The sequence below is a fragment of the Prunus dulcis genome, chromosome 1 (genome assembly GCF_902201215.1).
Source record: "Prunus dulcis chromosome 1, ALMONDv2, whole genome shotgun sequence".
NCBI lineage: Eukaryota > Viridiplantae > Streptophyta > Magnoliopsida > Rosales > Rosaceae > Prunus > Prunus dulcis.
In genome coordinates this window covers 40,144,849-40,171,911 of record NC_047650.1, presented here as the reverse complement: position 1 = coordinate 40,171,911, position 27,063 = coordinate 40,144,849, and the positions used below count along the sequence as shown (strand labels likewise).

The 27,063-nt window shown below is 36.7% G+C and overlaps 1 protein-coding gene across 3 annotated transcripts; it reads right to left on the bottom strand.

Moving 5' to 3' along the window:
- Positions 1-26,541, bottom strand: LOC117621249 (protein SABRE). 3 transcript variants are annotated; one of them, XM_034351616.1, is made up of 23 exons: positions 26,228-26,541; positions 25,533-25,644; positions 24,457-24,732; positions 22,519-22,784; positions 22,027-22,249; positions 19,602-19,772; positions 19,415-19,492; positions 18,040-18,291; positions 15,219-17,318; positions 11,110-13,072; positions 10,726-10,826; positions 9,145-9,501; positions 8,676-8,794; positions 7,496-7,745; positions 6,014-6,238; positions 4,853-4,992; positions 4,131-4,203; positions 2,802-2,903; positions 2,526-2,696; positions 1,869-2,183; positions 1,625-1,792; positions 849-1,221; positions 1-576 (listed from the first exon to the last, which is right to left on the bottom strand). In XM_034351616.1, the coding sequence occupies exons 1-23, from the start codon at positions 26,296-26,298 to the stop codon at positions 434-436; spliced, it is 8,049 nt and encodes a 2,682-aa protein (XP_034207507.1). In that variant the 5' UTR covers positions 26,299-26,541; the 3' UTR covers positions 1-433. The 3 variants fall into 3 exon arrangements, with proteins under 3 accessions (XP_034207507.1, XP_034207515.1, XP_034207525.1); XM_034351624.1 differs by having other exon boundaries at positions 18-576; positions 25,533-25,632; positions 26,228-26,535; XM_034351634.1 differs by lacking the exons at positions 22,519-22,784; positions 25,533-25,644; positions 26,228-26,541 and having other exon boundaries at positions 18-576; positions 24,457-24,527.
- Between the last annotated feature and the right edge of the window lie 522 nt (positions 26,542-27,063).

Below are 27,063 nucleotides of genomic sequence, written 5' to 3'. Positions count from 1 at the left end.
TGAGAGAGAGAAATTATGCTTTGATTTTATTTTCCAGTATTTATATATATTTGAATCTATGTACAGATTTATGGAAATTCACCTAGCTCAAGTAAAAATTTAGGAGCCTCTATTCTTCAACTCAAACTACAAAGTACAAACTATACAGACAGCCGGTTGAGGCAAAAGGAATTATTTCCTAAGTCAAAGGAGTTTTAAGGCGTAAGAGGCAGTAGCTCCAATCCACAGTGCTCTAAGTTAATCACTTCTCCTACACCAATGCATATCAAAATCAATATCAAGGAATGCTTCTTTGGAAGATTAACACAGCATCTGAACTCTTTCTTTCTTCACCATGAGTGATCACCTGAGTCAGAATTTATAATTATCTCAGTTCTGCTCCATGCTCGACTGGGAATGAAATGGACCCCAACCTGTACTCTCAAAACTGCCTTCAAGGAATCTCTTTGGAGGCCATAATGCTTCCCTCATTAAAATCCTCGTAGGGTGAGGATCCACCACTGGAAGAATCACTCTCGAATGCCGTGGTCTCCCTTGGAGATGACGGAAGTGAATCTCTCTGTTGGGAGGACGAACCTTGTATAGACAAAAGAAAACAAGTTTCAGTCTCAATGTCAAAAAAATTCAACATACGTATCCAACAAATGTCAGAAAAAATGGAGTTTGGATGGGGAACTATAGGATCACCAAGTACCCCTTAATAGTCTCTAAGTAAATGACATCCCTGAGAAAGAACATGACATGCTCTATGGCTTTTCTAGGTCCTTGAAGAAGAACCACACAAAAAAGTCTAAAAAAAATGTGATAAGGTGATTGATCATTTTTAAAAAGTGAACAAGTCCACAAACCTTTTCTTGAACGGAACTTTTTTGTGTGACGCCTGATAAGTCTCTTAGCTTTTGTTATAGTAAGCTGCCTAGCAAATGGAGAGAACTCTACATCGCTTTCACTCCAATCTCCTTGGAAATCATTCTCTGCTTCACCCCTCATGGTCCGCAGGACGAATGCCTTGGCCTTGCGTCGTTGAGTATTGAAAAGGCCTCTAATGGAAGTGACAAATCCATCACCTGCTCCATCACTAGGACGCTTGAGAAAGGTTATTGGATGCTGGTCAGGTTGTCCTGGCTGACCTTCATTGTCGCTGAAATTAAGGTCACTATCGGGAACACCAGATCCACTGGGTTCCCTCTGACTATTTGCCTTGTCTTTGAACTTCTTACCCTATAAAAATGGACAGAGAGAATTGAGAACTGGGGTTGAACAGGAAAAAGGTAAGTGACATAGCAATTCTTCCAACTGACAGATTCAAACAATAAAAAATCCTAAGCTTACTCAACACAAATGTTATCTTAGTATAAGCAAGCTGCTTAACGAAGATCTGAATAAAAAACATGTTAGAGATCTATAACTGATAATGTTTAATTCCTCCATCATGTTTAAATCATTGAAGGTCAAGTTTTAATAGCAGAGATATTTCCAGCTGTTAGGAAGAAATCAAACTAAATCATGGTGTTTGGGGGGCGGAAAGAGAAAGGGGGTGTTGGGGGGAAGAGGTAAGTAACAATCAGAGTACATTTGCATGCATAATCAGTAAGGGTAAATATAGAAAGGTGCAAAAGCAGACCTGCATTCCTGTCACAGACTTCAAGACTCCCCAAATGATATGCTTCTTAACCCGTGAAAAGAGTCTGCGCCAAGTACCAGTGAACTCAACACGGTGAAATGTATCCATTAGCAACTTAAGATCATTTACAACAAATCTCGATCCTTCATAAGTAACACATAGCTCAACCTGCAAAAATATTATATTAAGCATTTGACTAGAAAAAGTAAATTGGTACAATATGAGATGATGAAACTGAACTAACCTGGCTTATCTTGATATTGTGGAACTCCATCATCTTCCGAGGCCTGGATCGTTTCTCTTCCTGTGACTTTGCCACCTTCTTTTCTTCATGGGATGACCTGCCAGATTTGATAGCTTTGGGTTCTTTCAATTTATTCTTCGAGGACTCATCTGGTTCACCAGAACCAAGTGGCCCAGTAATGCTCTGTAAGACAAGTTCTGTAGCAACTGATTCTGCCACAGTCTCTTCCCATGATCTGTCAAAGGAAGATGTTCTTCTCAATTCTCGGGTTGGACTACTAACAATTGTTGCTTTTAGGTTTTGCAATTTTGATTCCTGCAGAAAGGATATGGTCAAAGAAAAAGATCATGAAAAATGTAGTGTTTTCTCTGCGATCATGTCCAAGAAAATAAGATAAAAATAAATAAATTATCTATATCCATTCTAATATAAAATCAAAAGCTCACTTAAATGTAGCCATGCAATACAAAATAACCATCCACTAACTGATATAAAGATAATCTAGAAAACAACAGCTACCCATCATGCAATCCATGCGTGTGGAAACGCTAGTAAGGATATGATCGTGGATATCTTTCCTGAACATACAACTAACAAAAGCATCTAAAATATATTGCTCCAAGAAAGAAATGAAAGAAGAGTCCATGGGAATCTCACTTGCACAGAATCTGCATGAACAGAGGATTGAGTGGGAGGGGCAAAGGCACTTGATTTGGATGCGGCCTCAGACTCTTTAATTGTCTGACTGCTTGAAGCAAAAGTGTCCTGGATTAAAGAGCCTTTCTTCACGCGTTTTGCACCAGCGGTTGTTGAAACCTTCCAAACTTCCTGCATGTCACAATTGGACAAACCAATTGTTTTAGTATTGATGAAAAATTCCTTATACCTTGACAGAAGCAGTCAAATTTCAAATCATTAACATTTCCAACGGACCTGCCGTCTCTGTGAATCTTGTTCTTCTTCTGGGAATAAATATCCCCACATCATTCTGTACATTGTCTCTGTTAAATGGATCTTGAGAGGGTAAATCTCTACCTACAGTTTTAAAAAAGAGCTTGTTTAGCAAACAATTATTACTTCACTGAGGCAATATCGACAAATTCAATTATGTAGCCTCTTTATTTCCAAACAAAAAGTTTATTTCAGACAAGCAAGATTCCATTCCATCTTGTGCATGCATGTTCATAAATTAGTATCACTGGTCAAATACGGATACATGGTAAGCTTTTGTAAGCTGTCTTCCTGCATATGAACATCAGTGTTACGAACCCTTGTCTTCTTCTATTAGTTATAGTGTAATTCTAATGAAAAATAGTTGCATAATTAAGTCGAGCTTTCAACTGAAAACGTTCTCAGAAAGCCTGCTTTCAAACAATTCGTCCTTTGCCCTCTCTTTAGTCTCCATAGAAACTCATTCCAGTCCTAGGGTTGGGTGTCACAGGTGTAAGAAAAATGAAGACTCCAAGGATTAATTTGGACGACACTGCTGCAAAATAGCTATTTTTGTTGGAATCAGCTAGGTTATGACTACAATTTTTGGTATTTGAACATGCCTGGTTGCCCATGTTTAAGCCCATAGAATCCCAGAATTTAAAGAAAATAAATTGCATTGCACGTTAAGTTTTGTTAATAGACTATTGTTTCCAAAAGCTTGAGTAGTCTTGTTAGGATATGGTCAACTATTGTTTTTATATTCTAATATTTCTCATACCAAGTTCCTGAACTCTTGGTTGTAATCTGCCAGGTTATGACAACAATTTAAATATTTGACTACCTGGCTGCCAATGTATAAGCCTTTAGAGCCCCACAGTTGCTCATGATTACATATTACTTAAAAGAAAAGCAGAATTTCATGTTAAGTTGTTAGTCCACTCTTACCCCCCGTTTAGAAAAACTTCAATTACAATTCTTTTTTTAGAAGAGTTAAAATTTTATTGCAGAAGACAATAGAAGCAGAGGTGGTCAAGAAGGCCATAACAGACAAACAGAAAAACAACATAGTGAGCAAAGCAGACCTCTAAGACGCCTATGAACTAACTAAAAGGAGAAGTGTGAGATTTGAAAACTTGGCTTTCCGTGGGAGCATATATAACAGCCACCATCCAGAGCAACCAAAAATAGGCAACAACAAAAATAGGGGAGTAGAGTGACCATTCTGGGAGGTGGCAACAGAAGCACTCATTATATTCTGTAGAGAAACTTTACGGAAAATGTAAAACTAAACAATTGAGAGAGAGAGAGAGTTAAAAAAAAACCCATAACCTGAAAAAGTTCAAGAGGAGAATTTCCATCCTTGGGAGCTCCCTGCTTTGCATCCACGCGAAGCATAACTTTCCTGTAGCCAAAACCGTACATCTTACAATTTTTGAACAATAAAAGGAAACATTTTAGAAAGCAGCTAATTACTCAGTTATATTCGTCTCCTCCCACTAAAACTGTGATGAGTGAAAGCACAGGAAAAATATTCAACTAGAATAGAAAAAACATTAATGTTGGTTTGTATAGATCGACTTATAAATGATAATCAAGCAAATTCATTCAACTGAACCAAAAGAAAAGACAATTGAAGGCATGGAGACAAGAAAAAAAATTCCACAGTGAAAACCAAAGAGAGTGCCTCTATGGCATGATGACCTGCTAAAACATATATATATTTATAGGGAGCTGTCATTGGCACTCCAAAAAAGTTATCCTACACTCCTTTGTAAAAACATAAGGGAGGAGTGCCAATAACAGTTTCCTATTACATATAAATATGATTATTACTAGAGCATTTTTGCATGATCTGATCTGAGTAACAGCTTTCAAAACATTTTATTCAACTGTAGCACAGGTGAAAGGAGCAACACAATAATGCTATATGGTGGTTCGCACTATACAAAGAAAAGCTAGAGAATGTTAATCTGGGGAAGGAATAACTGTGATAAAAGCACAGTTATTTAACATAGGATCTAAATATGGAACAAACAAAAAAAGGTGCATACTTTCCCCATTCAGGAGGAGGATTCCAGGCTGATAAAAGCATATCTGACTTGGCATTTGCCAGGCAGTTTCTGACAACAAAATTTTTCGTTGTAAACTGAGCAACGCCAACATCCTTGTAATCCCGGTCAAAGTCATAAATCTATACGGAGAAAAATGAAAATCTTATCAGCCTTATTCTTGAGAAATGAATGCTATCGAAACTACAATCAAAATATACATAGGATGCATTTATGAAAGTTAACTAAAGTCGACAAGCAACAGGAGTATCAGATCCAGCCAAGACTGGAGCATGCTTGTCAAACACCATGTAACATCGTAGGTAGATTTTCATATACTTTCTTTATGAGAAACAATATTATATCAAATAACTTAGACTCACAATACATAACTTAGTGAACCAGAGGTCCACCGACAAAATGATACAACCCTCAAAAGAAAATCCAAAATAAATCTCTTAACATTGTAATCAAACTCAAAATTATCCTAAACGAGCTCCCCAGCATGGATATTGTCCCCAACTTAACTACCTAGGTCAAATACCTTTGGTGGGATTACACTAAACAGACCCATTCAGATGTGCGGTCAAAAGCCGTTGGTACTATTAGTAGATTATTGTGGTACTTCTCCAATGTGGGATTATGCCCATCCGTGTCCACGGCTTGTATCAAGCCCCACAACCCAACAATCTCCACCTCGGCGAGCCCCAAGCCAAGATGTGGGATTATGCTCGTCCACATCTATGACTTGTGCCGAGGCCACACAACCCCAACAAACATATTACAATTCCATAGAATTCTTGCCTTCCTTCTGCCACCAAAACACATACTTTTTCACAAATAATGTTTCATGGTCAATGGAATAACCGAATTAAACCCTGCCTCCCGGACTAACCGCAACCACAGCCTCAAATCATATGGATGATGTAAGGACAAGTTCGTTCAAAATTCCACTCTTATTGCACAAGCATAACTATTAAAATGGCCATTAAAAAATTTGAGAAAAAAAAAACCTGAGATATGAAGCTATAATATTGGTCATACAAAGCTTTTAAAGCACAAATTTTAGGAGTAAAGTAGTCACCAGTCAGTCACCACTCAATCTTTCACTAAAAGACAAAAGTATATTTCATTTCTTATGATCTTAAGATGCTCAGTGCTCACCATGTCATTGATCTCAGCCTCCGCAAACGATTTACCATCAACAAGCATGCTCCAAACCACTTTGTTAATTTGCAAAGAAATGCGCATAGCATATGATGGACTTTTGTTCTTCTCCTTTTCCATCAGCCGTAGCTGTGCAGCCTTATGTAGAGCCATTCTTAAAGATGCATATGATGCTTTCCTTGATTTTTTTGAATTAACAAGCTCTCTTTTTAGTCCTTGCACCTGGAAGGAGAAAACGATATTGTTCATAATCTGATTAAGTACTGAGGGACCAAAGACTAGAATAGCCATACAAGTACAAACAATATACACAGAGAGAGAGAGAGAGAGAGAGAGAGACGTCAAGAAAGCTTCTTTGTGAAAGAACAAAGTCTAGTGTCTGAAACTACACTACTTATATCCACGCGAAATGAAAATTTTGAGTACGATAATCATACTTGGTGTTTATTAGTATGGAATCGTGGAAGTTCATCGTTAGACTACCATCAAGTGCAGGAAAGTAGATTCACAAGTATGTTAAATGGGATCGATATTGTAAATTTCCATTTCATACTACAAAATGAAACGACATAAAGGGGAACCAGTGCAGAAAGAGCCACTCCAATCTTCAGTGAAATTTTCAAGTAGACTGTCAGACTATGCACATGAAACTCATTTTCAAGATGGAATAGTAAACACAATGTTAAAAAGCGTGGTCTGTTAGGAGAATAGTAAACACAATGTTTGCAGACTTGTGAACAACACAAAACTGAACATCAAAGAAGGAAAAATGTGTAAAGGTAAGGATCCCCGCAAAGGCGGGGCCATTAACCACATGCAGAAGAAGATATGGGATTACAAACAAAGGATATCCCACTTGCTCATAACGAGTAAGTTGAATAACTCCAAAAAAAATAAAAAGAGAATTCAAATGACTATTGGGTAGTTATAAATAGAAAATACATTTCAGTAGAACTGTACTGTAGAAGTGCTTTTCTTATTTTTCAAAAAGACAACACTATTCCATGCCAAGTATTTATCAGAAAGTATAATAAGTTAGATTTTTCATTTACTTTAGAAGTTTAACAGTTAAATGTAATTTAGGTAGGCCTGACATGGCTACACAGGCAAGAAAAATTAACTTAGAGAACTCTTAACAAATTATGAACCTTGGAAAGCATTACTACCAAAATTTAAATAACAAAAATTGCTACCTGATTAGCAACCCAATCAGCAAAAATGAGAGAGAGAGAGAGAGAGAGAGAGAGAGAGAGAGAGAGAGCAACACTACAATCCTATCATAACACATACTATAATGAGTCCAGAACTAGCTCTATAGTTTCATTCATCACTTTATTGTTATAGTTATTTTGCCTATCTACACACATAAAACAACTACGACTAGAGAAAAAAAATATAATGATAAAACCCACAAAAATGTAATACTTTCATCGACTATCACAAAATTTCAACAGGTTCTGTAAAACGTTTGTTTCTCACCAGAGTGGATCTTGTACAATTTATCATCCACAAGTCCCCTTCCTTTTCTGGATACAGGTCTCCAGTGGTATCACACCGAAGAGACAATTTCCGTATGTCACCAAGAATCAATTTCTGCTCCCGCTCTTTCTGCTCAAGGTCCACTTTTGCAAGCTCTACCTCTTCAACACCATCGGGAACCACCTCATCTGCCTCCTCCTCCACATCTTCATCATCTTCAGCAGGAAGTGACAGACTACTTTTTCGAGGCCTGAATTGCATGTATAGTAAATCAATTTGAATAGTTCCACAACAAATGCATCACAGACAACCTTTCCACTGGCAGTTTCACATTTAATTTGAGAATTTTATACGACAAACAGTTCATTGCATCAGACAATCAATATACCAATTTTGCAAAAACATAAACCCTTATCAATATCAATTAGACCAAATGCCCCAAAACTTTAAGCTGTTAAGAAACCAGATAATATTCTCTTTCAAAAAAACCAACCTCTTCAATACTCCATTTTTGTTTACTAATACCTGAATGACAAGCATCTAAACATTAGGGAAATTATTTTTGGTTTGATTTATCTAGATTGGGGGGAATTCATGATATAATATTAATGTTTGTAAGTTATTAGTTAGACCCATAGATGGATATATTTTTTTCTGTTTTTTTCCCTTCAAAAACAAAACAGCACTTTCTAATTGCTAAAAACAATCAAATTAAAGAAAAGTGAAAGAGAAGCCCACTGCAAAGAAAACAGTGAAAACCAAAGCAAAAGCACAATAGTTCTTTGGAATTCTGTTTTTGTTCTGGTGATTTCCCCTAAGATTGAGGTGTTGGTGCAGTTTGCATATTTACTTTTCTTTCAGAAGTGGATTCCTTGTGTTCACTTTTGTTGTACTGTTTATTTTTTACTAAACTTCGATGTTTCTTATAAATAAATAAAAAGTACAATAACTCCCTAACTTAAACTTCTCAAAATGAAATGAAGAAATCTTATGCAATTTTCTAGAAATATTGTCCATCTTTCTTTTTGTATTTTTCTATTACATTTACTGTTTCTTAATCAAAATAAAATGAAGAGATCTTATGCCAATATGCCACAAGATACAGATACGAATTCCAAATATGATGAAATTCTCAAAGAAGATAAATCAAATTAAGAAGAAATAGGATGCAAATCCTCACTTGGGAAGCCGTGCAAAGAGAAGATTTGTCAACACATCCAGCATAACCTGAAACTGGCGAGAGGTCATTGTTGCCGTAATATTATGGGAATTGAAAGTCAGCTCTTTCAAGGGCTTCACCTGCAAGAGAAAGATTCAAAGGCAAGCCAAATTCTTAATGCAGAATAAATGTGAACATTCACATATTAGGCTAGGATAATAGCCTCAATATTTAATTTAAAGAATGATAACATGCATATTTTTTAGAAACAGACTATAATTGCCACTAGGCAAAAAGCCACAAAGACCAACAGAATGGTTGAGAAAGCCAGAAACACGCATATGAATGTTTAAACTGTAGGCACACACCTGGATGAATATGTATTTAAGCATATATCAACATACGCAATATGTGGGTAGAATTTATTGTAAGCCTATATAAACAGTGGAATCTATACAAACTATCCAGTAATTATAAAGGGCCAAATCACCTTTAACTCTGGAGTTCCACCTTTGTGCCTTGTGTACCGGAAGTACATATCACAGGGCATAAATACTCTCTCAAGTAATGCACCAGTACGTTTTACTTTTGGAGAGCTTCTACGAATTTTTGGAAGCCACTGCAATCCAGCCCCTGGATCAACATCAGTTGGTGCAACATGAGCTTGAACATGCTCCAACATTACAGAAAACTCCATGCGTTTCCATGTCATTTCAGGTTCACATTCAGGAATATTTACATTCCCAGTACCAAGTGCTTGCTCAATCACCTCATAGCCAACATGAAGGACAGAATGAAATGACCGGGCCAAAACCCGGCCACTAACAGCAGCAAGCAGAAATCTTCCCTGTTTAGCAAAAAGAACAGTTACCCTCAGATGTCACTACATTTTTTTTATTTCTATTTTCTCTTCTTCTTTTTTCACAAAGTTAAAAGAATTGAAGAGTGCATAATGCATAAACACGTCTCATATGGCTTGGACGTCCCAAATTTGTACTTAAGTTTTGCCAATGAAGTTTATAAACAAAATTTTCTAATTTGTAATGGCATTCTGAAAACAACAAAATATTAGCAATATCTTTCTCTTTTGAAACTATTTTTTTTTATTATGTTTGATGGATACCAAGTCTGATTTAAACATTTTTTTTTATATAAATAAAGACAGTAATTAAGAACAACCAAATAAGTGATGAAAATTCAGTGGTATATATAGAGCATCACTATGCCCCTAAAAGAAAAAGAACCAGGCAGAAAAACATTAACTTCCCATCAAAACTACTTCCAAAAAGACAAGCAATATAAAATGAAGAACAAAAACCATTTACAGAAGGCACTGGAAAAACTACTTTAAAAATGCAACGCCATACAATATTAAAGGCTGATGACTAAGCAGCCTGCCCTCCTACAAGCCATCACTGTGTTGTACAGATTATAATTATTGGTCACGTATCCAACAAAAGATTATGATTTGTTGTCTTTTGAGTTCAGTTTCCCTTTTGATGTTTGATCGAGGATAATTTTCCTTTTGATTATCAATAAAAACGTTTCTATTAAAAAAAACAAAACAAAACAAAAGATTATGATTTAAGCATATTACTTATAAGTAAAAGAAAGATTATGTGCCTTACAAGATACAACAAAAACTGAACAAAAGTAAGAATATGAATGCAAATGTAACGAGATGGACATAGTCCACTTAAGTATAGAACAGAGAATAACGATATCTGATAACTGCAAAGAGTTTCTTCAAGGATATGAACAATAAGATATAGAACAATGTGCTCAACCCAATTTAGTTGGGTAGAAATCTACATTGAGTGAGGAAAATTTACAGACCAGAATTTCAAGTGCCCTAGCCATGAAATTTGGACATCCCTACATTGCATGATTCACATTATCTAAGACTTCAACGGTTGTTGTAGAATTGGTCAAATCAAAAACACAGCAGTGTATCCGTAAAGTATTTGATTCCATCATATAATAGACTACCAGATTATGGATAACATGCATCCATCACTAAGAAATCTCAAAGGAATATTAGGTTGTACTGCAAAGTTTCTAAACAACTTACATTGGCATCTTCTGAATGAAGATTAAATTGAGGCTCAATAACATTCACCATGAAATGCCGAGTCCCATCCTCCTCAGAATCACTTGTGTCTCTATTCTTTGCTGCAATCATAGGAAACAAATGCCTCTTAGCAGAACTCAATATTATGCAATAACATCAGCAAACAATATTTCTTTAACGTTGATGACATTCATCACTACATAGCTAACAATAATTCTTTTTTCAACTTCTTTTTATTTTAAAGTCTTGTTTACTATAAAAACCAAAAAACCACAGCATACCCAGATCAAAATTAGACTTCTAAAACACCAGAGTTTAATTAACACAATTTCATATTGGATGTAAAAAACTGCAGAGAAATTTCATGAGGTGCTCAAAAATTACCAACTGCAACAGATGATGATGAGTTCCCAACTGAAACAGATGATGATGAGTTCCCAGATGCAACAGATGACGAGTTCCCAACTGCAGCAGATGACGAGTTCTCAGCGGCAGATGATGAGTTCTCCAATTTAACTGGATGTGATGGAGATAAAAGTGAACCAGAGGTCTCTGCATGCTCGACAGTAGAAGAAGTAACCCCATGGCTGGTAGTAGGGGGCTTAGAGCTACCATCTTGTTGCCTTTCACCTCCACTATGTGCCTGGTGCTCCTCATGTAATTTCCTTTGTGCATATTGCCTAGAAGGAGAAGGTTTTGGTGGCTGAAATGCTTTGGATAAACCACCAACAAAGGACCAAACAGCATCTCTATTCTCAATAGTCCACAAAAGCTTGAGGCCATAAACAAATATACGCTGACAATTGTCAGCTATTACCACATTGTATCCATCATCATCACTATGATCAGATCGTGTATGCTCATCACTCTCACTCCCATTTTCAAACTCAGACCTCACATATGTCATCTCTAGATCTCTTCTTCCAGCCTCTTGCCAGGCTAATAACCTAGATGGGTCAGCTTTTGGGGCCTGCCTTCTGATTGTGAAATAATCAGATGACAATAGAAATCCATCATCACGATGCTTCTCTGTGCAGCTACTCACATTGTTACTTTTTTCATTGGGAACTCTATCCGTAGATGCAGATTGTGAATTTTTTATTGTCATTTGAACTACCTTTGCAACACTAGTGCTTTCTTCTTTATTTAAAAATGCCTTAGGCATATGAAGGTCGAAACACTGGTAAACAAGATCAAGGGGGTCACGCTTGCATTCAAAAGTATACTTTTGCTTACCACGACTATAACACATTTCACATTTCAGCTTTGTCATCTTGAATGTCAGTCCTTTAGCTGGATCATCATCATCTAGCGGCATATGCTTTATACAAGTAGGTGCAGCATCAATCCGGAGCATAAATTCAGTCATCACTCTGTCCAACGACAAGTTACCAGATCTAGGAATTCTTGGAACTCCAAAACGAGGCCAGCGAGCAAAGGACCGCAATTTGTGAGGAGGGAGATAATTCATGTTCCAAAATTTTATCAACCATGCTAGATCATGAGCGCCAACATTCACTGTCGGTGAAAGAATGGGAACATTGTCATCTTTATGAGGAGGACCATAAACAGTTCCATCTACATCAGTACTACCTGCCTCAGTAGAATAGAGGCCTTGTTTCTCACATGAGGGAGAGGGTCTAAGAGAAAAAGTCCAGCGAAGGGACAGAGAGGTTGATCTGAATGGATCAAAAACTTTTTCACGAGCTCTTCCTTCAACAGGAAACGCAAATAAATAATGATTCATGGGATTGCCAGATTCACATTCCCAACCTATCGTAACTTCAACTGTAAAGGCTGGAGCTTCTAGCAATGCACCGGATATACCTTTAGGAAGTTTTAAACCACGACTATTTGCCAAACTCTCTAAACTGCTTAAGAAAATCTTAAAATCATTTGCAGAAACATAAACACGGCCATCTGACTGCTGAATCTCCATAGAACCAGTTATTACTTGAAGTTTGTCAAGCTTTTCATAAGGATCAGTAGTCGCAAGAATATTAAATATTGTTTCAGAAAATAATAAGTTGATGTTCCCATGAATATAATTCCTCATATCATCCCACCATGGTAAGTTCTTTTCCTTTTTGGGGGGAATGGGTGGTGGATTGGGGTTCCTAACACATAGATTAGCCCTGCGAAGAGCCACAGTAAAAGCATAACTCACATCAGCAAAAGTGGGTTCATATCCCACTCCAAAGGACACTTCTGCTTTCTGAAAATGTACAGACAAATCTGTAAATGTTTTCATGGGTGGAGTTGTGCCACTAGCAGAACGAAGCAAGTTCACCTTTCTCCATCTCCCAATATAAACTTCTTTGTGTATTTGAGGCTGAAAACTTGTTGCCTGATCCAAGGAAATAATTTGGAATTATACAGCATACGTGCATAAGTTTCCATGTCATGACATGAAAGAACCATATGAAGATATAATTGTTGAATCATGATAAACAAACAAAGGAAGTTGGATACACTGTCAACTAACATTATCCAGGGTCAAATCACAGAAGACTCAAGAATGGTTTCCTTTTTAATAGGAAACAGAACCTATGAATCATAGTATTGAAAACAAGTGACAGATATTCAGCTCCTCTTGATGGATGATGCAGATATCAAGGCCTGAGATTATTTATGATTAGATTTTGCTCTTTTTAGGCCTTGGCCTTCATTATTAAAAAAAAAAATAGAAATTCAAAATTGTTAAATTTCAAAGAGACGAGCCAACGGCCTAGCAACACCGATATTATCCCCAACTTAACCACCTACAAAGCCCAGTAGATGTGGGGTTTTATCACAAAAGGCCTGGTTTATATTAGTAGTAGAACCACTTATATATATTATAATTTATTTAGTCAAGTGTCCGATGTGAGACTCTATATTCTTCAACACGCCCCCTCAAGTGGAACCACCATATAATGGGCCATACGTGGAGTTCAGTCCAGACCGGAATCTATCATTCAAGCCCAACATGTGAGCAACACGTATTGGGTAAGGAATAAGGGTAAACACTCAAGCCAACATGTGCACACCATATATTGGGTAACGGTAAAAATTTAAGCCAAACTTGTGAACACCACATATTGGGTAAGGGTAAGGGTAAAGGCCAAGTAATTATGGCCTAGTCAATCAACCAACTCTGATACCATATTAAATTTCAGAGAGACGGTCTAATGGCCCACTACTAGCAACACTGATATTGTCCCTACAAAGTTCAATAGGTGAAAGGCCTCAGTTATATTAGTAGTGGAACCACTCATTATATATTGTAATTTATTTAGTCAAGTTTCCGATGTGGGACTTTATATTCTTCAGCAAAAATTAAAATAATCAAACTAATTAAAAATAATAAAAATGAAAGAATAAAAAGGTGAAAGATGCAAACAATGCAGACAAGCAGTCCACAAAAGATAACAGCCGCAGCCTACGTGAGCAAAACAAAATAGCTGCACTACATGAACAAACAACACCTACTTTTAACCTAATCATTAAGAAATATCACGACATCCCTATTGATGCATTTAGATCCATGATCTATGTTGATATCCTACTTCTGAAATAATATTTGCATTCACACTAATACACAAGTTCCAAAACAGTAAAAACATGGCATACTTGTAAAGCAATACCAGCTCATAGTTCATACTTTCAAGTGTGCAAAAACATTTCCACTGAATTCGTATAGGAAAAAAAGGATTTCCAAACTGGATTAAAAATTAAAATAGTGTACACATACCAGCCAATATTTATTAAGAAAAACCAAGAAAATCATTTTTTTGTCAACATCTATCACAAATCAAGCAGCAATATGCAACTAAAAGAGCAGGCTGAATCTGGTCTTCTAAAACCCGTGGGCCACCATCACCAAATATCCAAAAGGAGACGCATTATGATTATTTTAACTAATTTGAAAAGCAATCTTTCTAGAACCTAAACGATATAACTTATGTCATAATTCATAAGGTGGTCTATTCCACATTGATATTTTATGCAATATTTTAATTGAATGAAATACACTGGGGAAAACTTTACTGACTGCTTCGAGATAACTATTTGAAAGGTGAGATATAGGCACATAAGCTAGGAATTAAAACTTTGTGTCTAATAATAACTAATCGGCAATCACAACTGATGAATTGATGTTCGAACCAGAATAACCTATTTGTGTGTCATTGTGTGGGTGTGTAGGTGTGATAAATTTTAGCCCAAAGGATTGAACCTCCCAGCATATTAATAGAGCTGGAGAGCTGGAGAGCTGGAGAATTTGTTTAATCCTCGAGCTATTTTATCAACCTATCTAACCAAAGTTCCAATTTTGCAGCACAGACGCTCATCAGATCAAAAAATTCCATCTATTCAAGCAGCATTTTTAGATTTTCTTTCTTTTATATATTTTATTTTTCCCCTAAACATGGCACCTGAAAAGTAAACTTACATACGCTAAACATAAAAACTTAGAAGAATGGCGGTAAAGGGAATGCCATGTTGCAACATACCTGTTGTGCTAGCACAAGACGGCCTTCACATTTAACAGAAGTACCACACAAAAGAGGAGATGCATAGTCACGTAGCTGAACGACAACAGAGCCTGCATGCACGAGAAGATTACTCCCATACAGTCGAGAAAATGGTATATCATTGTCACGACAAACAGGATCCAGCGTCTTTATAACCTCTATCATCCCATCATCTCCACCATCAATCCTTGTCACGCTTACATCCAAATCCCTTGCTGTTATGGAAAGAAGAGAATTTCTGGAAGTACTTGGCTTAAAACCAGCCTGAAATCCTTCCCTACAGGCACCTGAACCTTGTGATGGTGCTAGATTCTGGCATGCCTTGTAATATGATCTGAATGATTGTTTATAGATTTCTCCTTGCATCTTGCTAACTGCGGAAGGATCTTGGACGTCAATCTCAACTCCATTAAGGAAAGTCTTTCTTTCTTGAGTAGAATCAATTGTTTCAGTGGTTTTAGGAAACTGATTGACTTTGGAAACAAGTTCATCAAGAAATTTCAACCTAACAGCTAACTCAGATGCCTCATTCTTCATCAGCTGATAGTGTTCATCCAGCCAGCCTTGCAGTGGTTCTTCTTCAATATCAGCAGTTATCTTTCGTATGCAGAACTTTAGACAGCCAAACTTTATTGAACTAGGCTTCTTAGGTTTTGAGGTATCCTTCTTCATGGGAAAGATAACACTAGTTCTAGCAGCAATTACAAGCTTCAAAGCGCGCAACATTTCTTCAACAGAATCATCAATAGCGCGCAATTGTAACCTGTATGGCAAGCAAATATGAACATCAAGGCCTTGAATTACCCAATCCCATGTTGTAGATATAGGTACTTTTGCATCAGATGGACATGAGGCACTAGGAATACGTGAAATTTGCATCCGGCTACTTTTGAATACTCTGGACCCATTGAAACAAAGCGTAAGCCCTTCAAGAAGTACTCCTATACGGGCATTCTCAGAAAAAATTGATTGTACCTGAACCATTGCATCAACCCCATCCCCAACCTCGGCATAAATAGACAACATTTCCACATCGACAGCAAAAATAGATTCCTTTTTCTTGTGCTTTTCTAAATTTACTGGTTCTGCAAAGGCTTCTTTCTTCTGTTCAGAACCTCTCATGACATCTTCCATATGTTCATTACCATGTCCCTGAAGCTTCTGATTATGTACAAGTAACTTCAATTGTAGCCCAAGTTCAACTAGTGATAGTTGTACATCAGGCTCCCACCTAACCGTAATATCAGTAGCACTGAAAAGAGAGCAGACAGCAACCTCCTTAAGACCACCAGAACGCCGTACAAATTTAGCATTCTGCATGTCAAACAATGCCACTTTCGTTTCCGGCTTATTTTCCTCCAAGTGGTCCTGATAGACAGATCTCGCTCTTTCAAGTTCAATCTGTGTGGACTGTTTCTCCTTGTTCACACACAAACTTAAATGGAAGATGTCAAGAGAAATGGAGTACCTCAAGTTCTTATGCTCATCAGATATTGTGGACATTACGTCTGCAACCCGGGGTGATCCATCATCTGAGGTACTTATTACAACTCGACCACCCTGTGATCCATAATTTACACGCTTGGGATCTGCAACAACAGTATTTTCTAAACCCGCCTCACCACAATATTTCACAGAACACCTTTCAAGATTTAATTTCAACAGCCGAGTCCCTTTCCCTGATGACTTGGACGAACGCCCCCGGCTTTGTGATGCTCTTCTTTCAGAAGAAGACATATTTTTCAAAAGTGCTTGAAAGGACATGGCAGTTGATATAAGCGACTCAACACGCTTGAATGTGAAAAAGACACCCATACCAGTCACATCAACAGATAAAACCAATTTACTTTTAGGACCATCTTCTTCAGATGATTCCATGTCCTTTTTGCCCCAATCTAGACTAACCTTTGCAACATTAATTAAAGAACCTGAATTCGATTCTACACCAAAAAGGCTCTCTTTCAAGCATTCTTGGTATTCATCTGCCATGTGCAAATTTAGTTCACCAAGTTCCATATGTACAGTAGTTCCTGTATTTGAAATGTTATTTGCAAATACATGCGATGATTGAGAGCAACCCTGCACCAGAAAATCAAGCATTATGACGTACGTTCATAATTTTATTTTTGAACTAAGAAAAATATTAACAGGAAAAAGAATACACTATGGATGGCATATAAAGAAGCTGTAACAGTAAGAGCTAGAGGTTTACAATGACTACTTCACAAGACAGCGAAAGAGAGTAAAATCAACCAAAACCAACGTCTATCACCTACATATATATGCAAATGTTTTACATTCTGATATACAACTAAACATAGATCCCATAACAAGTGTGTTTGGATGCAAGTGGTGCTAGTATGGAATATGGATGACCAACTGAGAAGTTTTGTAAACCCCACTTTTACTTATTTCAAAAAAAAAAAAAAATTGAAACAAAAACTACTGTGGATTTTCTAAATGATGAATGGATAATTTGATATCCCTTGACTTATGAGCTCCCTCATGTACAAAAAGTGGTACTGAGCAAGGACAAGAAGGGTTGCAAAACACTATAACCCCAATTCACTCACTACACCCCCCATCTCATAAAGCTATTAAGTACTAGCACATGATATTCTCTTTACAAGGTTGCTTACATGCACAGCAAACTTTCCCTGAGGTTTTTTTTAACTATTTTTGCATAATTGATAAAAATATATACACATGAAAAAACGATAAATAAATAAATAAATAAGTATCAGTTGTTCAGTGTAACCTAAAAAATATGATAGTGCTAAAAGAAAATCATGTCACTTACATGATACAAAGGCAAACCACTGATACTATAAAGTACAATAGTCATCTCAGGGGCTGAAACAGTACACGTCCACATGATGGCTTTGGTATCAGTTGGTGGTGGCTTGTCAAGAGTTGAAGTTTCCTCCCGAAGCACCATTCTTTTCTTTTTTGAAAAATGGAGGCGCAACCACGGCCTTAATCTATTCATTATAACATTGCATTGAGTGCCTCCCAGCTTTACATCAATTTCAGCTCTAATAGGCGAGGTTGGCTGCAAAGTAAAATGTCCAAAGTCAATAAAATGATCCACCGTGTCATAAATGCAGTGCCTATTCGATATCTTCCCACTTTATCTGCATTTCAAAATGCATAATATGGCCGCTATATATGTTATATGCATAAATTTTAGAGATATTTAGTGATATACCCATTTCTAGCACTAATATTATAAATAAACCCTACACAATTGAATTCCTATAAACAAACCCAAAAAAAACCCAAAAAATGATAGCTAGCCTTATTGAATTTAATATTGATTATTAAATTACTTTGATGCCCTATTGAGTGCTTTGGGTATTTTTATGAGATTTTGGGGTTGGGCTTGTTTTAAGAAATTGATGGCAGTTTTGTAATTTATAAGAAGTTAAAAGCTTTTTTGTTATGTTGTAAATGGGCTTTGGGTGTGTTTCTAAAGTCCATTTTATATAGGGTATTTTTATAATTTGGGCCCCCATATTGGGTATAATAGTGAATCTCCCTAAATTTTACACAGCCATGAGCCACCATTGCAGTAAAACACCAGATTTATTAGGAGGCAAGAACCTAGATATTTAAGAGTCAGATGTGTATGAAGGAACCCTCATCTGGCAACATTTCAACCAAAAGGTATCAAGATGGCTTCCAGGTGCTGGTCAAATCAGGAAATATTGGGTTCACATGCTCTTGATCTGGTTTTCATTATGTTTTCTCAATCTTTATAGTATGGAAAATTTCAGATTTGAATGAACTCTAGCAGTGGATCATGAGTCTTATTGTGTTCGTAGTTGCTTTTAGGAACAGTGTTTTCTGGTCTTTAAAGGTTACTTCCTCAATTTCTTTCCTTATCTCCATCATCTTAATGCCATGCAAAAAATTGGATTGAACTTATCAAAGGACTATTAATGCATATAAACAGCCGCAATCCATCTGTGACAAACCACAATCAAATAATCCTAGTATAGTGCTAAAATCAATGATACACCAATAAATCCAGCATCAAGCTACCTGTTAATGTTTATATGTTTAATTGGACAATATATACCCACAACGTATAATATGACTCTAAAAAATATGCAGAAGGAAGAATATCAACTTTTAAGAGACAATGTTGCACAATTTTAATTGACAATACTTACCTGTATTGGAATGTAAAATAATGAGGCAACATCAACTTTCAGTATCTCCAAAACAGAAGTGCCAGCTTCTCTAAGCAGCTGAAATATAATTTACAAAATCATCATTAAAAAGAGGCCAAGATGATGACAAACTTTATAACATAAAACACGAAAAGCACTTTAACAACATCAATAGTTGCATCCATACATGAATCTCACTGAAATCCAATTGAACATCAAGGCGTGTAGTGTCCCCCACATCTTCACTTGATTGTGATTTGATGCTTTTTAATTGGATGCCCATGATGTTATTCTCAACAGATAGATCATATTCCCGATGTACAAATCGCACATCCAATTTTGGTAAACTGAAGGAAACCTATTAAAGAAATATAATATTATCTTCCATAAGAAACACAAATTTCAATATAAAAAAACTTACACAAGTGGATGAACGAGATGTTGTGTAACAAAAGCACATAAACAAGAAAAAGGAAAGATGCTCTATTACATGTCAATCTAGACGATTAATGGGGTTGACATGAAAATCAATTGCTAACATCATAACATTAAGTGCATTCACTCTAGGTAAGAGGTACATGGTAGGAGAAGCAAGAGAAAACGTTGTATAAAGAAGTAACATGAAAAGAAATGGCACCATTAGAATCCAATGTCAAGGAAATACCGCAGCGATAATACAACCAAAAATTGAATCAATTTTTAACAAGATAAATAGGATTCTCATCCAGTGTCTTGCTTTCGGTCCCAAGTGTTCTTGTGTTCAGGTTTGACCAGATTTTTTAAATAAGCTACCCATACAATGTTCATCACTCCTCTGCCATTTATGATTCTTCTGCACGGGAAAGGAAATACTCAAGAGTAAACTGTAGAAAAATATGACATGATGCATTCACTACGAGACACCAATTTAGCCTTGTTCCTGAGTCTCAATAATGTATACTAGATTACTATTCTCACATCACCATTTGGGCCTTCCTCTGAGTGCTAAGGACTAAGGAGCAACATGGGAATTGGCTAGGTGTTAGTCCAAATTGGAAAGAAAAGGAAAGAAACATATACATGAAACAAAATCACCAAAAATCCAATAGAGCATATAAATAAACTTAGCATTCTAAGTTCTAACCACCTATCTTGTCCACAGAGTTGAATATAATTTTACACTAGTTCAGCCTGGTTAATTTGAGGCCAATGCACTCTAAAATATAATCAATGGAATAAGATATTCAAAAGCAAATGTTCAATTAAAACAGAACAATAACACCATATTAAATCAACTGAAGCAACCAAGACAGTTACCATTTTTGTAAGTGATAAAAATGACAAAAGATATATACATACAGAAATTCAGATCTATCTTCTTTTCATACCCAGAAATCCCCCAAACCCACTTGGAAAACTAGGAATCGAAATTCGGGACCCTGCCAAACCCTACAACCTTTGGGAGGCGGGAAACCCTAGAAAATAGCCCCAATAGGTGCCTTGAGGAATCGAATCCCAGACCAAGTGGGAGGCAAACCATAGCCCTGACCACTCAACTAAAGCCTCATTGGTAAAGCAATCCAAATCTATCAATCATTACTAATTTAAACACTAAATCAAATGAATTTGAATTCACATCTCAAGAAGCTTAATTCAATCCAACTCAAGGTTTTGGAACTGGCTTTGGCATCAGCGTCCTCCGAATTCACAAATTGTTCTTTCTACCTTCTAAAATTGGACTGGTAAGCTGTTATCTCTTCAGGATGTTGTGTTACGCTTAGCTGTACTTTGGTTTGCTTCTTCGTAGGGAGTTCTTGGGCTATACTTTAGAGGTTACTCTCCTAGCCTTGTTTGAGTGTGTTATGTTATATCAGACTACTTGTTCACATTATCTGTACTAGTTCTTTACCTATCTACAGATATAATTTGATTCCCATCATCAAAAAGAGAAAGAAACAGAAAACATAATTTGGTTTAGTGTAGTCTATAACTTAATTGTCTGAGGCCATCAAAACCAGACCAAAAGAATGAAATTCAAGAAAGGTTATCAGGTTCCATCTTGAAATTTACAGAATTCCACCTGCTTACATTACTATGATACTGTGCTACATGACTCTAGTTTCCTCACATCCAATAACAGACAGAAGTATAAATACTTATTGCAGAAAATTGTACACATATCTGATTCTTGTACAAATGCTCATATAAGATAGTCCCACACCTAATTTTTATAAAATGTGATAATAAAGCTTGATGTCAAATAATGTCTTTGATGCTTCTAGTGCAATTAGGTTGCATCCTTTGTGTCTTTGCAATTTCATATTTTTATAGGAAAGTTGTTATTAACAAAATAGAAAGAAAAAGAATCTACAAGATGGACAAGGTGGCCATGAAAACTAACCCTACAATCATAAGTTGCAAAAAAAATTAAATTACCTTCACTAAAAGGAATATCCCAAAAAAACTTTAACAAAGACGCCCACAGAAAAGCTAAACATCTAATTTTGTTTCAGTAGAATCTTAACAAGAAGTGTTGGGCATGGTAAGAATAAAGAAAACAAAAAACAAAAATACAAAGGGAAGGGGGTAAAGAGAAAGGGAGATCATGTTGACAGCCATCTTAATTCACAAACCTTTTCTGGACATAAAGAGGTGTATTTTGAGAGTGTAGCAATCATTTGTTGTTTTTTGTGTGGCTTTTTTGAAGCAACAGAATCAATAGTCGACCCTATAGCCGTATCAGGTTGAGAAGAAGTGTGTGATGAACTTTTGCTTTTCAAAAGCAGCTCCTCATTAAGGTTCACAGCGATCTCCCCACAGGCAACGTCCACATTCTTGATAATTACACCAACTTCCCTACGTCCAAATCAAGCAAATAAAAAATATCAGCTAATTAACCATCCTTGTCATTGGCAAATTTACAACAAGAATTTTAATGATAAAAAATGTAGTCAATCCCATTATGGGAGGATCCGAGAAGAGACAGCACAACGTAACATAAGACTGAAAGTCTTGATGATCAACAAATTATATTAGGGTGACGTTTGATAACAATAAACTACGCTTTGGCTGTAAGGCGTAGGTTTGCATATGTGGAAAGAAATATATTTCTCTAAAGAGAATACCTATCATGACCAAATTCACAAGAGAGGGCGAAATCTTCACAGATAAAAAGAGCAGACGACCTGTCCATCATGGAAGATGATGACTGGCTTGCAGAAAGGGATCCTCCAGTGCAAAAATTGGATAACTGGTCACAACTAACCCGTGGTTCACTCCTCTGAACAACAATAGGTGATATCTGTAGCTTAACAATAAGATTTTGCTTGGATTGGCCATCTTTAGATATGTCCACTTTCAGTTCCTTAACCTCAACAGATGCTTTGGGCATCTGTAACATTTCAAGAGACAAGTATAATGACCAAAATCAAGCCATAGCGCAAAAAGATACAACTGAAAAATGAAATAAAAAGCCTACCAGTTAACAAACAAATGAAGTATAGAGTTTTGAACTTAATTCTTTTCAATCCTAAAATTTATACAAACAGTATAACCATTATTTCTTCTTGATGGCACATTGCAGATATGGTTGTTCAATTTCTTAGAATTATAATTTTGGGCCAACTACATGAAACCTCCAAAACTATAGGATCGATTTCAAGTTGGTACACAATCTTTAGAGGTTGGACAAACTAGTATAAAAACTTAAATAATACCTACATATTGACCCTTCCATCAACCAATCTCAAACCAAGTCTGTTGAATTCTTATGTCGCAAAAGGTCTCATTTTTTATGATTATCTGGACTCCAAATGTGTGCCATGTGTATCCACAAATGCCACGTGAAACACAAAACAACAAAAATGTAGTAACCTTTCAAAAATTAAATAATGAAAATGAAATTAAAGAATAACATTTTTTTTAAACAAAAATTAACAATATGAAAGAAACAAAACCTCCCTTTGTTGAACACTCTCTCTTTCCACCACCACCACCTCCTTTCTCTCTCTATCTCCACCTCGATCACTCCCTTTTTGTCTTTTCCTCTCTCAAAAAGACCCTCACACCAAAATCTTCAACCAAGAAAGAAAACTCTCTCTGCCCAAAACAAGACATCCATCCACCATCTCCTCCCTTTTTCATAGCTATGGTGAACCAAAACCAAATATGCTTCTTCCTCACTTCCAAGCGCGAAAGACCAGAAATATGAGGGAGGCGACTTAGTCCAAAATAACATATGCTGCACATTATGTTTAGATCTGTCAGCAACAAAGAGGACAATAAATATTTGAAAAAGATCCACTGCCACTCTAGTTCTCAAACGTAAGTCATCAGGGGTCCTCTAATGACAACGCCAACACCATGGAATTCAATAAGGTCTGCTATACAAAACCCAAGTGTCTGCCGGAAAATTGTTTACACTCAACCACAGAACCGAACGCTACTGTCGTTCTCATATGCTGGCTAATATACCTCAATTGATGACACCACTGGCTCCTGGAAGAGCCGATAATTAAACCCCACCCAAAGGGCAATAAGGAGTTTGTGAATGGCTAAAGGCTTGACCATTGAGGTTTCAGAGTAGTTGTTCTAGAACTCGAAGGGTGTGCCCAGGAGGAGGTACAACACACCATACGCTGTCGCAGGAGATGACACTGACATAGGAGATGGTGCAGGTGGTGAGGAAAAGAGAGTGAGGGACTGGTTGACAGAACGGTGACTATGTAGATTTTCTTTAAGTTTGTATACTACTTTCTCCAACCTCTAAAGATCTTGTACCAACTTGAAATCGACCCTATAGTTTAAGGGGTTTTACGTAGTTGACCCTATATTTTTTTATTTTAAAAAAGATTTTAAAAAGGATGGTGCTGCCCATTCTTTCCATCTATTTCAATTACTTAACCTTAAACCGAATTTATGCTTCAAATGGTGACTATAAATATTCTTCAGAAAAATTTCTCATGGAAAAACTTCTATGCACTAAGAAAGAATAATGCAAGCAGAACGTATTTCTTCCAAAAAAAGGGAAGAAGAAAAAAAGCACTAGTTCAAATTCTTTATACCTTCAAAACCAAATCTGTGATGGAAACCGACAAATATCTCGCAATATTAGCCACAACCATCATCCACTTTCCTCGGCCTGACTTACGGGGTCTTCGAGATGGATCCCTTCGAGATTTAGCCTTTGGCGTACTTCTATTTGAAGGCCTCATTACAACTTCTAAGTCACATATTAACACTTGCAGCTTAGGGTCTTTAGAAATAAAACCAAATAGTTTGACCAAGGACTGACGTAAGCTGAGTTTAATTTCACCGACAGAAACAGATTCAACAGCACCCTGCAAAATTATCAAAGTTGTAAAAAGACGAATATCATCATTGTATAGACACTAATCTTCTGACAGAACAAAATTTATACCCATTAACAATCATAGACAGAAGATGCCAAACAGTATCTGGGGGCACCAGGGAGAGTAAGAGCAACAGAGCACTCGAGAGATTTATCACAAAAACTCAATTAACCACAAGCACATACACATGCTTTTTAAACAACATCTTAGCTCTGTTTCAAAACCTCAAAGCCATTGGGGGGGAAAAGATAATAAAGCACCTTCCCATTTGGACCAAAGCCTCAATAAGCAAATGCATTTAAAATAAGTATGGAATGAAGCACCCAAGGGACCAGAATCCTCATTGAAAGTCAAAGTAGGATAATTTTTATTTTTTTTTAATGGAAACTTTTGTATTAGTAATCAAGAGGATAAGTCGATCAATACCATATTGAATTAATTAAAGTGAAGCAGTCCACTTAAATCATTATAAGATACCATTTAGCATGCCAATTACTGAGTTCTATCTCATGAGAAACATGAATAGTAATTTAGTAGCATGAATTAGGCACATTATGTCACAAAATTACTAACACTAGATTTAACATGATAATTTGCATTTAGTATATGACATTACTAATTACACCATACAAGCATTCCCTTATTGGTAATTCTAGTGATGCTCCACTAGTGTGGGCCTCACAATACTTTTCTGAGCTCAACTTGAAATAAGGAACATGGAAAACCTCTTTACTTAGCCAAAGTCATAATTTCAAAATAAACCCAGCCACTGAAGCAAAAGAGAAAACCTTTTTAAACTCCACCACGAGATCCCTTATACATTTCCACCCTCCAAACCGAAATCTGATAGATGCTCCCACTACACGGCTCAAAATCCAAGCCAGCAACCTTGAAGCAAAACTGCAAAACAGCTTAGTAGAGAAACTTGGAAACGAAAACCAATCTAAATAATTTCAGCCCCCACAGTGATAATAATGAAAAAGTTTAAGAGGATAATAACAATTTGAACCCAGAAAATAACTCATTTAAATAACTGATGCTATTGATGGTTTTAAATTTCAAGCTAGTTAAGGTGGTGCCCGTATTGTTCAAACTAATATACCTACACATACAAGGACACGCATTGTCTTCATTGGTTTCCAGGACTGCTAAAATTGTGCCAAAATTGCAATTTCCCCTTATATCAAGCACTCGAGGATGATGGTTTTAATTTTCAAAATTAACAAAACACCCAATTTATTCAACAAAATCTGACCACAGACCACACTTAGTCTTACAATTGGGAAGAAGCGCAATCTCATTTCAAATACCACAGCCATTGCCATTAGCATCAAAAACTGAATTGCACCCAACAAAGTTCATTACCAAAAGAGAGAACTGATTAAGCCACGCTTCACGCATACACATACATGCATTCACAATTTCACATACACACACACACACACACATATATATATATATATGATAGGAAAGAGGGACGTACATGAAGAAGAGCCACAATGTGATGCAAATGACCAAGAAAAAGAAGAGGAAATTGACGGGCGAAGCTGCCATTGCTGTCTGCCGATAATGTGACTTGCAGTGATGAGATTTTAGGGACTTGCAGAGAATCAAAAAATGGAAAGCATTCTGTGCTCATAATTTGTTCATGTCATAAAACCCTAGGAAATTAAAAGGAAGACAGAGACTGTGAGCCAAGCAGACTGAGTCTTCTTCCTAACCGTAGCGATCGGAGGGCTTGCAATTCTTATATCAAAGAGAGAGACAGAGAGAGAAGAGCAGAAGAAGCAGATCCGATCCGTGAGGTAGAGCGAGAGAGAGATATCAAAGAGAGAGACAGAGAGAGAAGAGCAGAAGAAGCAGATCCGATCCGTGAGGTAGAGCGAGAGAGAGAGAGAGAGAGAGAGAGAGAGAGAGGAGCGTGGCGTGGGACGGGGGGGGATCCGGTGCGGCGACTGTACGGACAAGTGCGCGCGTGTTTGCGTTGGTTGAGGAGTAAATGGGAAACGTGTCCTTTGGAGGTTGGGAGGGATCAAATTAGTCAACGCTGCGTTTGGAGCATCACAGTTGGAAAACTTTGTAAATGGCGGTTGAATTACCCGCGACGAATGCTTTGAAACGGAAAACTAAAAACTTAAAAACAAACTCGTAATAAATCTATATATATAAAGCAAAAGGAGAAACATTCAAAATACCAGAAAATATTTTTAATTAATTCAAATATTAAGAATTGAAATTATTAATTAAATCTATATATATAAAAGCAAAATGCAAAGAATGGTGAAACATTCAAAATACCATAAAATACCCTTAGTTAAT

Bases quoted from the DNA above. Each gene is read 5' to 3' on its own strand.
- LOC117621249 (XM_034351616.1), bottom strand. From the start codon at position 26,298: ATGGCAGCTTCGCCCGTCAATTTCCTCTTCTTTTTCTTGGTCATTTGC. The intron at 22,785-24,456 runs GTATAAAGAATT...GAAATGTTACAG, and splicing joins TCACAGATTTGGTTTTGAAG to ATGCCCAAAGCATCTGTTGA. The intron at 19,773-22,026 runs GTTTGTGAATTA...TTTCTTTAATAG, and splicing joins CCTCTTTATGTCCAGAAAAG to GTTTCCTTCAGTTTACCAAA.